The 12,268-nt window shown below is 41.3% G+C and overlaps 1 protein-coding gene across 1 annotated transcript; it reads right to left on the bottom strand.

Moving 5' to 3' along the window:
- Positions 1-2,832: 2,832 nt before the first annotated feature.
- Positions 2,833-11,158, bottom strand: LOC105474525 (serine and arginine rich splicing factor 3). The gene is made up of 6 exons (XM_011729277.3): positions 11,003-11,158; positions 8,564-8,771; positions 6,596-6,730; positions 4,407-4,445; positions 3,800-3,886; positions 2,833-3,642 (listed from the first exon to the last, which is right to left on the bottom strand). The coding sequence occupies exons 2-6, from the start codon at positions 8,767-8,769 to the stop codon at positions 3,615-3,617; spliced, it is 495 nt and encodes a 164-aa protein (XP_011727579.1). The 5' UTR covers positions 8,770-8,771; positions 11,003-11,158; the 3' UTR covers positions 2,833-3,614.
- Positions 11,159-12,268: the final 1,110 nt, after the last annotated feature.

Consider the following 12,268-nt stretch of genomic DNA (forward strand, 5'->3'; position numbering starts at 1 on the left):
TAGGCTAACCAAAAAAAATTTTTTTTTTTTTTTTTGGAGACAAGAGTTTCGCTTTCACTCAGGCTGGAGTGAAGTGGCTAGATCTCAACTCACGGCAACCTCCAACCACCAGGAATAGCGCTTCTCCTGCCTCAGCCTCCCAAGTGGCTGGGATTATAGGCGCCTGCCACTACGCCTGGCTAGTTTTTGTTAGAAACAGGATTTCACCACATTGACCAGGCTGGTCTCTAACTCCTGACCACAAGTGATCCGCCTGCCTCAACCTCCTAGGGTATGGTGATTACAGGCATGAGCCATCGTGCCCAGTCAAAACAAATTTCAATGATCTTGGTCTCAGAACCTTAAGGGGTCTACAGCTGCATTCTCTTCAGGTACCCAACGAATCCTTAATAAAACAGGATGAAAAAAATTAGTGTGGACATACAAAATCAAATTCAACACTACTGGATTATTTAGAGAAAAATATACTTCCAACCCAGTTTTTCTTCAGTAACTTTAATTAGAAATCTTTCTCGAAAAGATGGAAAACCAGAAGGCAACAATCTGGCAATACAAAAATATACAACTATAAGAGATTACCACCAACTAGATATGACAACTAAATCTCATTCAGAACTCTGAAAAAAACATACTTGGACAATATACTAAACTAGTGGTTCTCACATCACCATGAGTATTTATCATGTAGAACTCCTCAAAATTACACAGGGTTAGGTCACCCTGAAAAACTAAGTCAATGAGCCAGGAGTCTGGCTGTATCTATTCTGAAATACCTCTTCAATCCAACAAAATTCCTAATTAAGCAGCACTGTACTAAAATCAATATAGTAATAACCTGGATTTCCCACTCACATATGGGTTTGAGAGCGAGCGACTGACTGCAGTCTAATAAGGTGGGGGTGTCATGGACATTGACAGATCGCATGTTTGTAAGGATCTCTAAGACACTCATATGGTAGATACAGGGTACCTGTGCTTGGTCAACTACAACTTCCTTATTTTCAACTTTCTGTGAAAGACATGGAGGTCAGAAGCAACCCACAATAAACTGTGAACCAGATCAAGCTAAATATTCCTTTAAAAAAGAAAAAAAATTGAAATGTAAATCTTGTCATGCTGGGCAGACTGGCCTCTAAACTCCTCGCTTCAAGAGATATTCCCACCCGCCCTAGCCTCCCAAAGTGCTAGGGATTACAAGCATGAGCCACCACGTTCAGCCAGTATCTTTGAAAACATAACCAACTATAATCCTTAATCTTTCTTTACATTGCCATCAAGTGTTAATAATAGTGATTTCTAGTGAACACCTTAATCCTTAAACCACAGGTCTGAGTTCAGTTTTGTGATTTCTTTCAGTTTTACACTCAACCCAGAATATGGACAAGACTGGTTAATGTGACCTGTTATTTTGGAAATTACAGGAACTTTAAAACTTCCAAAGAGCCACAATCTAAATGTGCAATTCAAAGCTTTAACAATTTCCATGTTCTAAAGTTTAAGTCTTGAGGTTGTGCTAGGGCTTCTAGTTAAATTAACTGCAAACTGGGACTGTAAGTCACTTAAGTCAGGGTAACTCCCTGGTAAAGTCACTTTTACTTCAGGTTCTGTATTATTCCTCTTAGCCATATTATACCCATAACTAACTGTCCTTTTTACAGAAACCCTTCCAATTTAAGAGCCTGCATATTTTGGGCATATAGTTCCAAAAAATGCCCATGTAAGTTCTCCATTTATAAGAGCAATGTAATTGACATATTGCGTGGCTTCCATAACTTCTTAGCTATCTTGCCTTGTTCCTAACAGGAACAGTTTTTAGGCTATGTGGGAATACTGAAAGACAAAATGCCCAATGCTAGAGTTCGCAGTAAATCAACAGGCAGTCTGAAAAGTGTCTTTCTTGAACATGCTTTCACTCAGGCTGGAGTGAAGTAGCTAGATCTCAGCTCTTAAAGTTAACATGCTTAACTTCAAGGCTGAATCTTCCTGACACCAATTCTCCCCGCGAGATTTGTGTAAAAGGTGGAAATAATTTAATAATTATTTCGGCCATGTATCTTAATATATTCATATAGCTTGAACTCTTAATGCAATGACTTATCTTTCATATTTAAGACAGTCAATACAGCATAATCCAAAACTATCTTGAAAGAGCATATTTAAGGAAACTAAGCCACAAGACTGTTGCATTATGATTTAATCTAATTGCACAAAAATTTGAAATTACAACTCCTCCCATTTTCTAAGAGGAAGGTTATGCATGCCTCCATATTCAATTCTGCACTGTTACATTTGAACCATATTGTGAACTTTACATCATGATGGATCAGCTTAGAATTCCCATGCAACACCTCAAATTAAAAAATGGAAGCAATTTTTAGACCTGTGGAAAGTTTTCATGCTAAAGATAAAAACGATTGTTAATGGGCAATTTACTTTGTGTTTAAGTACCAGGTTGCTGCTATACTTTAAAATGTTGGTCACTAAATAACATGGACCCTGAACTGGCTTCTACTCCTTAAAAAAAAAAAAAAAAGTGTTAACTATCACTTAGGTGACATCTATATTCCCTTCACTTCAGAAGACTAATCCATAGTGCCTCTCAGCTGTGTTTCTTATAAAATAAGAATCGTGTAACCAACTGCTTCCCATGGGATAAGAACAATGGTTAACAGTGGGTTCAACTATTACACCATTATGCTAATATTTTATTAATTCAAAAGCACTTTACAAGAAAATATAAGTATGGCTTCCAATAGGAATGTTATACCTGGACTTGGTACCAAGCTCACAGATTTGAGTTTGCAAGGAAAAACAGGCTTTCAAGTTAAACAATAATTTGTAACCAAAACTTTAATCCCAAGGATTCTCACAAAACATATTACAAATGACAGCATGAAAAAAAAATCTCGCACAGTAACTCAAAGTTCGGCTCTACAATGTACCCTTAAACTGCAGGACATTTTTTGAAATCTCAAATTTGCACATAAAGAATGTCACGAACAGCCATGTATCCATATACAGCAATCAAATAAGGAACTTACGACCTAAAGCAAAGGTAAACTTTCTTGAATAACAGATTCTATACCAACTAGGCAACCTCTGCCCAGGATGAAAGTTGGATTTTTCAAAAACCTCTAATTTAATAGTTCAGCGTTTCTTTTTACCTGATGGCTTGTGTTTCACAGCAGTTTTTAAAGACTGCTTATTCAACTATAGCTGCATCCTATATCCCAGCTATGGAAAAAAGGTAAATCTTAGTTTTTTTGCCAGTTGTTTCTGTATTTAAAAAAAAAAAAAATCAGACTTCTGCTGGGCAGGTTTAGAGGTTTATTATCAGTCTATGCATAACTAAAGTTCAAAGCAAATTCAATTTTGCTTAAGGGAACATTGTAAAGTAACAATTCTTGGTATTACATGCCTCATATGATCCATTTCAAACCATAGAGAATCACACCTTTGTGTCACTGTTTCAAGAGACAAACAGATTTTGAACAGCTAAAACATCTTAAAAATGCACCAAGCTTATGAAGTCTCAAACAAAACTTGAATTTCCTGTACATACTCCCGTCAAATGAAGTAATTTCCTGTACACCACTTCTCTTGCAAACTGTCTTCTATTTCCTTTCATTTGACCTAGATCGGCTAAAAAAACAGAAAACAAAACATTACATTTGTAACTTGGTAACACTTAGTGATGTATCAAAATAGACTTTTAAAGTAAAAAATTCATGGCTTACAAAAAAGGTCTTAGCATACTATGTATGCAAAGTCTTAAATATAAATTATCTTAAGATCTTACCTACGAGACCTAGAGAAGGATCGGGACGGCTTGTGATTTCTCTCCCGAGACAGCGATCTCTCTCTTCTCCTATCTCTAGAAAGGGACCTAAACGACAGAAAAAACATTAGGACCAATGAGGTATGGTAAAATTATACGTAAATATTCTCTTGATCTGGCATGGTGACTCATGCCAATAATTCCAATGTTTTGGGAGGCAGAGGCAGGAAGCTCACTTGAAGCCAAGAATTTGAGAACAGAGTGGACAACAAAGATCGATCCCATCTCCACAAAAAATAAATTAGCCAGGTGTGATAGTATGTGCCTGTAGTCTGAGCTACTCAGGAGGATGAAGAGGTAGAATCACTCCAAGGACAGGAGTTAAAAGGACACAGTGAGCTATAATCACACCACTGCACTCCAGCCTGGGTGACAGACCCTCTTTTTTAAAAAAACTAAATACTTTCTAAAAAGTCTTTGAAAACTCAAAGAAAAGTGACTCATCCTTACAACCTGTTCACTATTAAAGCCAAGGTTTATTCCCATTAACCAAGCCATCTGGAAAAGTTTAAGAACAGCAGAAACACTGCCATTTCTAAGAATGTAGCCAAAAAAGGTAGTCGTTTACCTGCTTCGGCTGCGAGAGAAGCTTCTCCTTCTTGGAGATCTAAAAGCAGAAACAGGAAAATTAGGCTCATCATCAATTAGTATTTATGGCGTGAGGCATTTCCCAACTTTTCAATCTCACTGTTGGGCCCAGTGAATGTGCCGAAGAACTGGCACCCATCGTCCAAAAAAAAAAAGAAAAGAAAAAAAAGGCACAGAAGGATTAAGGAACAAAAAGCTCAAGTGAAAAGCAGGTATTCCAACCATGGATTCACTTTAACAAAGAATGCTTCACAGCAGATCTGTCCAATGCAAAACTTCATGTCAAACTAACCTCACTACCCAAACACCACACCAAAATATAGTCCCACAAGTAGTTCCAAAAACAGTACCATAAACCAGTATTTGGAACCCATGCAAACCTGTAAGTCCATGACAAGACTTAGGTACCAGGTGGATAGTGTAATTTTGTGAAAACGCGGTAGGTGTAAATATTGATGCCATTAAGTGGTACATTAGAACTGCATTTGTGATCGTCACATTTAAGAGTGTGTTTAGGCTTACCAAAATTACCTTAGCTTGGCCCACACTTCAACCCCAAAATTTTAAATTTTGAAACTGTTAGTAAAACCATTTAAAGGTGATAGGATTCAACAAATTTTTGCCAGAAAAGAAAGCTAATCTGTTAGAGATATTAAAATTTTTTAGTTTGGCATCTCGCACATGCAAATAAGTTTCACTTGAAGGTCTAGTTACATTACGAGTTCCCTATCACCCTTAAAAGTTTTTCAAGCAATATATATGTACGTTACCATTCAATTATGCACAGCCAGCCTTTGATCCAGAAAAAAGAATTACTTTAAGCCGCTTACTCCTTATTTTAACCAGCAGTAAACTGTATAAGCAGGAAAAACTTACTAGTTTTGGGTTTCAACAAGCTAGAAATGGTGAGGTGAGGCTGCCGGACTGACGGCCAGGAAGAATTTGCTGAAAAGGTTTTGCCAGATGTTGCGTTGGATTTAGTTGGTTGGCGAAGGGGGTGTTGTGGATTTTTCCTGCTTTTTTGTTAGCCGAAGGCTGCTGCTGTAGTTGTTGTGAAGACATTTGGTAAATAAACAGCTGAGCTGATTGGCCAGGAATGTGTGGGCGGTCGAGGTGGCTGCTGCCGATTTGGTTAAGGTTGGAGAGAAGGCTGAGAGAAAACAGCATGCTCGGGAACCAAAGGGCGGTGCAACCTGACGACTGGCCAGCCTGGGTCATGTGAAACGACACCAGCCAAGCTGAATGGGGCGCGCTGGTCACATGACGCTGAAAGGGCTAGTTGACTGGCTAATGCAGATTCAGAGGGTGGTGAGAAGAGACATGATGGTGACTCTGTAACGGGGTTCATTTTTATTAATAGATGGACCAAAAAGCACAAAAAAAATGAAAAACAAGCCATCAGTACAACCATCTATTAGCTAACAAATACTCTTTATTATGATGGGCAACAGTGTGCTGTTGTTTTTCAAAATAGCAAAAGGGGCAAGATTTTGAACTCCTGTCTCCTAGAAGGACTCCACTCACCTGTAAGAGGTAAATTTAGTCCTATAGAAACTATTTTGGAGGTCTGAGGAGATGTGGAGTTAGCAACCAGACAATACTGCCTGGTCCAAGAATGATGCCATTTTCAATTATAAAAAAACTGAATTTTCTCCTATTTGGGATTGAAGAACAGATGACTGGGATTACGTCTTTTTTAGCCCCCTTTATTGGTCAGTGACTTAAGTTAGTTTCAGAATGACTTCTACTTTACCAGTTGTAACATTAAAACAGCTGCCTGTTTGATAAATATTACAATTGTGCTAGTAGTAGAAAACACAAATTTGTGAAGAGCTAGAGTTGAATGTAATGTTTGTCATTATGGAGCCAAGAAATAGAAAAAGGCCTAAATTGAAGTAAGGGAAGATTTGGAAAGATGCAACTAGAAAGATGAACTAGAAGACAGATCCAAGATAGAAGTTACTGACTACCAACATGAACAGTGACCTAAAGACAAAAGCCAACACTCAGCACAACTCACATACCCCAAACTACACCCAACAAATGTTTCATAGAAACCTCCGATTCTTCCAAAGTTTAAAACCCACCAACAAACTTTTAAGAGAAATACCTGCTCCTACTAGCTACTCCATTACACCAATACCTCTAAACAAGCTTTCTCTCAAGTACCTGCGACGAGGTGGAGGACTCCTCCTACGATAATCATCTCGAGGGCGACGACCCCAAGAGGGAGGTGGGCCACGATTTCTACTTCTTTTTTCACCATTCGACAGTTCCACTCTTACACGGCAGCCACATAGTGTTCTGAGGAAGCAAAGATATTACACTTAAAACAGCCTTTCTGACTTGTGTATTAAAGCCAAAAGTACTCCCAGTTGGCTATTCTGCAAAGAACACATCTGAATGTCTGTGAAATTTAATACCAAATTTCTAGCTCCCTTATTTTTACTAATATAAAGTGAGCTTTGGCCGGGCATGGTGGTACACGCCTGTAATCCCAACACTTTGTGAGGCTGAGGTAGGCGGATCACTAGGTCAAGAGTTCAACACCATCCTGGCCAACATGGTGAAACCCTGGCTCTACTAAAAATACAAAAAATAGCCAGGTGTGGTGGCACATGCCTGTAATCCCAGCTACTCAGGAGGCTGAGGCAGGAGAATCGCTCAAACCCAGTAGGCAGAGGTTGCAGTGAGCCAAGATCACGCCACTGCACTCCAGCCTGGGCAACAGAGCAAGACTCTGTCTTGAAAAACAAAGTAAGTTTGTTTCTCAGTTTCAAATTAAAATTTCAATTAATTTCAAATTAAACAATTAAATAGGATTTTCTAAAGTACCAATTCACAAGCCAACTTCTATTTTATTGCCTAATTGTTAGAGCCAGTCTGACTACTGAGCTCAATATTAATTTGTTAACAGTCGCAATTTAAGTGTGAAGATCCATTTATCCTTGAAATACAAGTTCTTCTGTATCTTCATTACGACGACTTCTTTTGAGGTCCCAGCACTTATTTCAGTTATTTGTCAGGCTGTATTTATTGGTCTCCCCCCACCCAACTCCAAGTAAAAAATGGGCTCAAGACAAGACAACCATTTTGGCCATTTTACAGTACCCTCTCCCCTCAATAGCCAGCACAGAATTATAGCTGTGGCCAGGTGAGGTGGCTCACTCCTGTAATACCAGCGCTCAGACAGACTGAGGTAGGAGGATGGCTTGAGCCCAGGAGCTTGAAGTCAGCCTGGGCAACATAGACCGCCATCTGTATTATTTTTTAAATATACATTTTTTTAAAAAAAGAAATTATAGCTCAGAGTAGAAAAGACCATTACTTCTCACCCTTCATACAACCCGTCATTAAATTTAGATAAGCCATCATATTTGGACAGTGACTGGGAAGAGGTGAGCCCTGGAAAACTTTACTACGACCTGCTTGAATTGACCAACCTTTCATGTAGCTTTACAGTGAACGCTCAGACCCTTTTTTCCATTATATTTCCAAAGATGAGGAAAGGGGGGTGGGGGCATGGAGGTCAATACTCAGGCCTTACTTAGCCAGCTAACAGGACACTATTAACACAAAGGGAGATAGTAACTGATTCACTTTCTGGAATAAGTATTTCAAACACATAAAAGTAAAGATACAACAAACCCGCGTAACCATTTTGTAAACAATTTTTTAAACAAGTATCAGTTCACAACTACTCTTAAAAATATTTGATCCTGGCTGGGCAGAGTGGCTCACACCTGTAATTCCAGCACTTTGGGAGAGCGACCCAGGCAGGCAGACCACCTGAGGTCGGGAGTTCGAGACCTGCCTGGTCAACATGGTGAAACCCTATCTTTGCTAGAAATACAAAAATCAGCCCCGCATAATGGCACATGCCTATAGTCCCAGTTACTCAGGAGGCTGAGGGAGGAGACTGAACCCAGGAGGCGGAGGCTGTGGTGAGCCGAGATCGTACCACTGCACTCCAGCCCAGGTGACAGAGCAAGACTCGTCTCAAAAAAAAAAAAAATCCCAATTGTATCTAAAGATACAATTGGCCAGTGATTGGGAAAGCCAGATCTAAAAGCCACATATCCTGTACATTTTAAATATGAAAAATACAAGCAATACATTTGTATCAATTTAAATCACCTTCCATCTAGCTCTCGGACCGCATCAGCTGCATCTCGGGGATCTTCAAATTCAACAAAAGCAAAGCCGGGTGGGTTTCTAGCAACCCACACACTTCGGAGTGGTCCATAGTAGCCAAAAGCCCGTTCCAATTCGGTCTTGTTGCCATTGTTTCCAAGATTGCCTACATAAACCTTACAGTCCAATGGACAGGAATCACGATGCATTTCTGTAATGAAAAATACCAAAAATATTCATTTATCTAAACATCTACAGTTAAAACCACAGATCCTTAGAAAGAATTCCATTATGGTGCACAAAAGAGTTTAAGGTAGCATGTAAAGAGAAAAAAAACTTAATTCCAAAATGCTAGAAACCAAACAAGAAATGTTACTGCTAAGCACCTGTTCCCCCAAAACTTTTACTCTCCTGACCCTCAGGAAGCCAGCAATTAGTGAAGGAAAAAACAGCTTCCTTGGAACGTGAGAACACTGGAGGAGCATTTACCATCATCTGGGCCGTGAATTAAAGACTTAACCTGTTATTTTATTTAATCCCCCAAATAAAGCATTTCTAGAAAAGTATAAAAGAGTTCTGTTGGGGACTCAAAACCAAATACAACAATGATGAAGAAAGCTAGTCCTTTAGGTTACACTACCAGAAAAGGGATTCAAAGTGCCTACATAAGCCAAAACGTATCAGCTTTAATAAAAAGCCAACTTTTCATTTAAAAAAAAAAAATGCCCATGGACCGGGCTCACGCCTGTAATCCCAGCACTTTTGGGAAGCCGAGGCAGGCGGATCACGAGGTCAGGAGTTCGAGACCAGCCTAGCCAATATGGTGAAACTCCGTCTCAACTAAAAATACAGAAATTAGCCGGGCATGGTGGCGCACACCTTTAGTCCCAGCTACTCGGGAGGCTCAGGCAGAACAATCGCTTGAACCCGGGAAGCGGAGGTGGCAGTGAGCCAGATCGCGCCACTGTACTCCAGTCTGGGCGACAGAGCGAGGTTCCATCGTCAAAAAAATAAAAATAAATAAATGCATGCCTATTTTGGTCATTTGAAATCATAGGAACAAGGCTGCTATCACATGTCATTAAATACACCAAAGTCTTATGCAGTAAGAATTTCTCAAGCAACGAGACCAACTTTCCAGTTTTTTTTTTAAACGTAAGCTCATAGCAGCACTTATTCACAGTAGCCAAAAGGTGTTAACCCAAATGTCCATCAACAGAAACGGATAAGCAAAATGTGGTATAGACATAAAATGAGTATTTTTCAGAATGATGTACTGACAAATGCTCCAACGTTGGAAAATCTTGAAAACATGACGCTAAAGAAGCCAGACATAAAAATACACGATTCCATAAATACTAAATATCTAAAATAGCTAAGTTCAGAGAGAGAGATTAGTGGTGGCTAGTGACTGGAGGAAATGGGACAGGGAAACTGGGAGTAAGGGCTCAATGGGTAGGAGTCTCCTGGGGGCGGTGGGGGGTGACGGAAATGTTTTGGAACTACGTGTAAGTGATGATTACACAACACTGATTATACTAAATACCACTTTGGGATAATTTTACTTTAATAAAAAGTTACAAAGAGGTATTTGCTACTCAAAAATTCACTGCACTTTGGGGACTTATTTTTTTGTTTTTCCTTGGCGGACTTACATTTGATTAAGCTTTATTACTTAGTCGTCACTTCGGCGATAAACTTGTAGACCAGTTTCAATTACATAAAAACCATATACTCAATAATTTAGCTGAAGTGCTTTCCATAAACACCACGTTCTTACTCTGGGCTTGTCTAATTAAAATATCCAGTCCAGACACATCCTACTTGCTGTGACCACACCCTGTGCCCAGGAGTTCTAAGATCAAACCACTGGTGAAAATCTTTAAAAACACTGCTAGCATCTGTCTTAAGCCTACATTTTAATGGGAGGCGGCTGAAAGAACGAATCTTAAGTTCAAGGAAGATCGTTCGGTCTTAGAAAAAAGTGATTAGATTCAGGCTGCAAAAACGGAAACTACATGAAAGTAAAGGTGATTACGGGGGCCATTTAACATGAATTAGAAGGTCCAGTCTTGGTTAGTGACTTTACAAAAGCATTCCGAGGAGCTTCCCAATTAAATGATGGGCCCAAAAAAAAGGCGCCATAAACATAAAAAGGCTGCGACCTGGAATACAACTCGGCTATCGGTCCCCTTTGTGGTTCCCAACTCCCGGGTAACCCCCTATCCTGGCTCATCACCCACTGAGGAATATAAACACCTCCACCCCAAGACTAGGAAACCCTCTGATGGGCCGGGAACCCCCGCCACCGCCCCGTGCTGAACGTCACAAAATGGCGGCGGCGCCTCTTTGTCTCAATCTGGCGCCGCCATTGGGCCTGGCTCCTCCTTGGTACGGTTAAATTCCACTTCCACCTCACTCGCTCTTTCGCTGGTCTCTTACCGAGATCTAGGGTTAAGAAATGCAGCGGCTCAAATCCACACGCTCCGATGGGTCTTCCTGCTTTCCTCCGACCCAACACCCACCAATGCTCTCGCTCACCCGGCGTCCACGAAATGGCGGACCACCGCTTTCTCCTCGCCTTTATTTATACGCCATACTGGAATCACATGATTGGACGGACTCGCCCAATGAGAAGCAGAAGAGGCCGTGACGTAGTGGCTACAAACGCAGCGAGAGCCGCGGTTGCTGGGAGCGCGCTCTGGCGGTTGCGCCGGGTGGGTGGAGAAGTGCGCCGGCGCGCGCGCTCGTTGTAACAGGCCTGGCGCTCCCTCGAGCGTTCTTCCTAGTGTGTCGACCTTCAAGTTACCCACAGACCCCTCTTCCTAACCTCCAAATGGGCTGGGACTTCATAAACAGCACCGTCCCCGTCACGCCCAAACACTAATCGGAGCCGTTGGCTCCTAACAAGATTAAGAGATGAATTAATTAAGTGCTTCACCCTTGTGAGCGGTTAGGCTGGACCTAAGAGCATCGCGTTTACAAACAGGTCACGGAGCTGTTTGTGACCCAGCTGGCACCAGACTGTGGCCGCCTAGATTCCACCCTGAAGGAAAAACCTGGTTTGAAAAGTTTGCCCAACTCTTGCTGGTTTCTCGCCTCTCACGCAAACTTGCAGGACTTGGCGCTGACAGCAAAGGAGACCGGTCAGGTGACCTGGAAACTATCACCTTTAGCAAACACCGGGAAAAGGAAGTTTCTGAAGAAGATTGAATGTAAATTGTGGGCCCCCAAGCGAATGCCGGGAGGGGTATCTCGGGCCTTTCTCCTAGCAGCCCTTGTACTGCCTGGCATGTATTTTGTCCGGCCCACTTCCCTTAGGAACACAGAGCCACAAGAATAATTAACTCTAAGGGGAGAGAGACTGTGATAAGCTTAGAAAAATCACCAAGATCACGCCTGTAATCCCAGCACTTTGGGAGGCCGAGGCGGGCGGATCACAAGGTCAGGAGATCGAGACCACGGTGAAACCCCGTCTCTACTAAAAATACAAAAAATTAGCCGGGCGCGGTGGCGGGCGCCTGTAGTCCCAGCTACTCAGGAGGCTGAGGCAGGAGAATGGCGTAAACCCAGGAGGCGGAGCTTGCAGTGAGCCGAGATAGCGCCACTGCACTCCAGCCTGGGCGACAGAGCGAGACTCGGTCTCAAAAAACAAAACAAAACAAAACAAAACAAAAAAAAAAGAAAAGAAAAATCACCAAGGGCCGG

This window comes from Macaca nemestrina, chromosome 5 (assembly GCF_043159975.1).
Source record: "Macaca nemestrina isolate mMacNem1 chromosome 5, mMacNem.hap1, whole genome shotgun sequence".
Classification (NCBI taxonomy): Eukaryota; Metazoa; Chordata; class Mammalia; order Primates; family Cercopithecidae; genus Macaca; species Macaca nemestrina.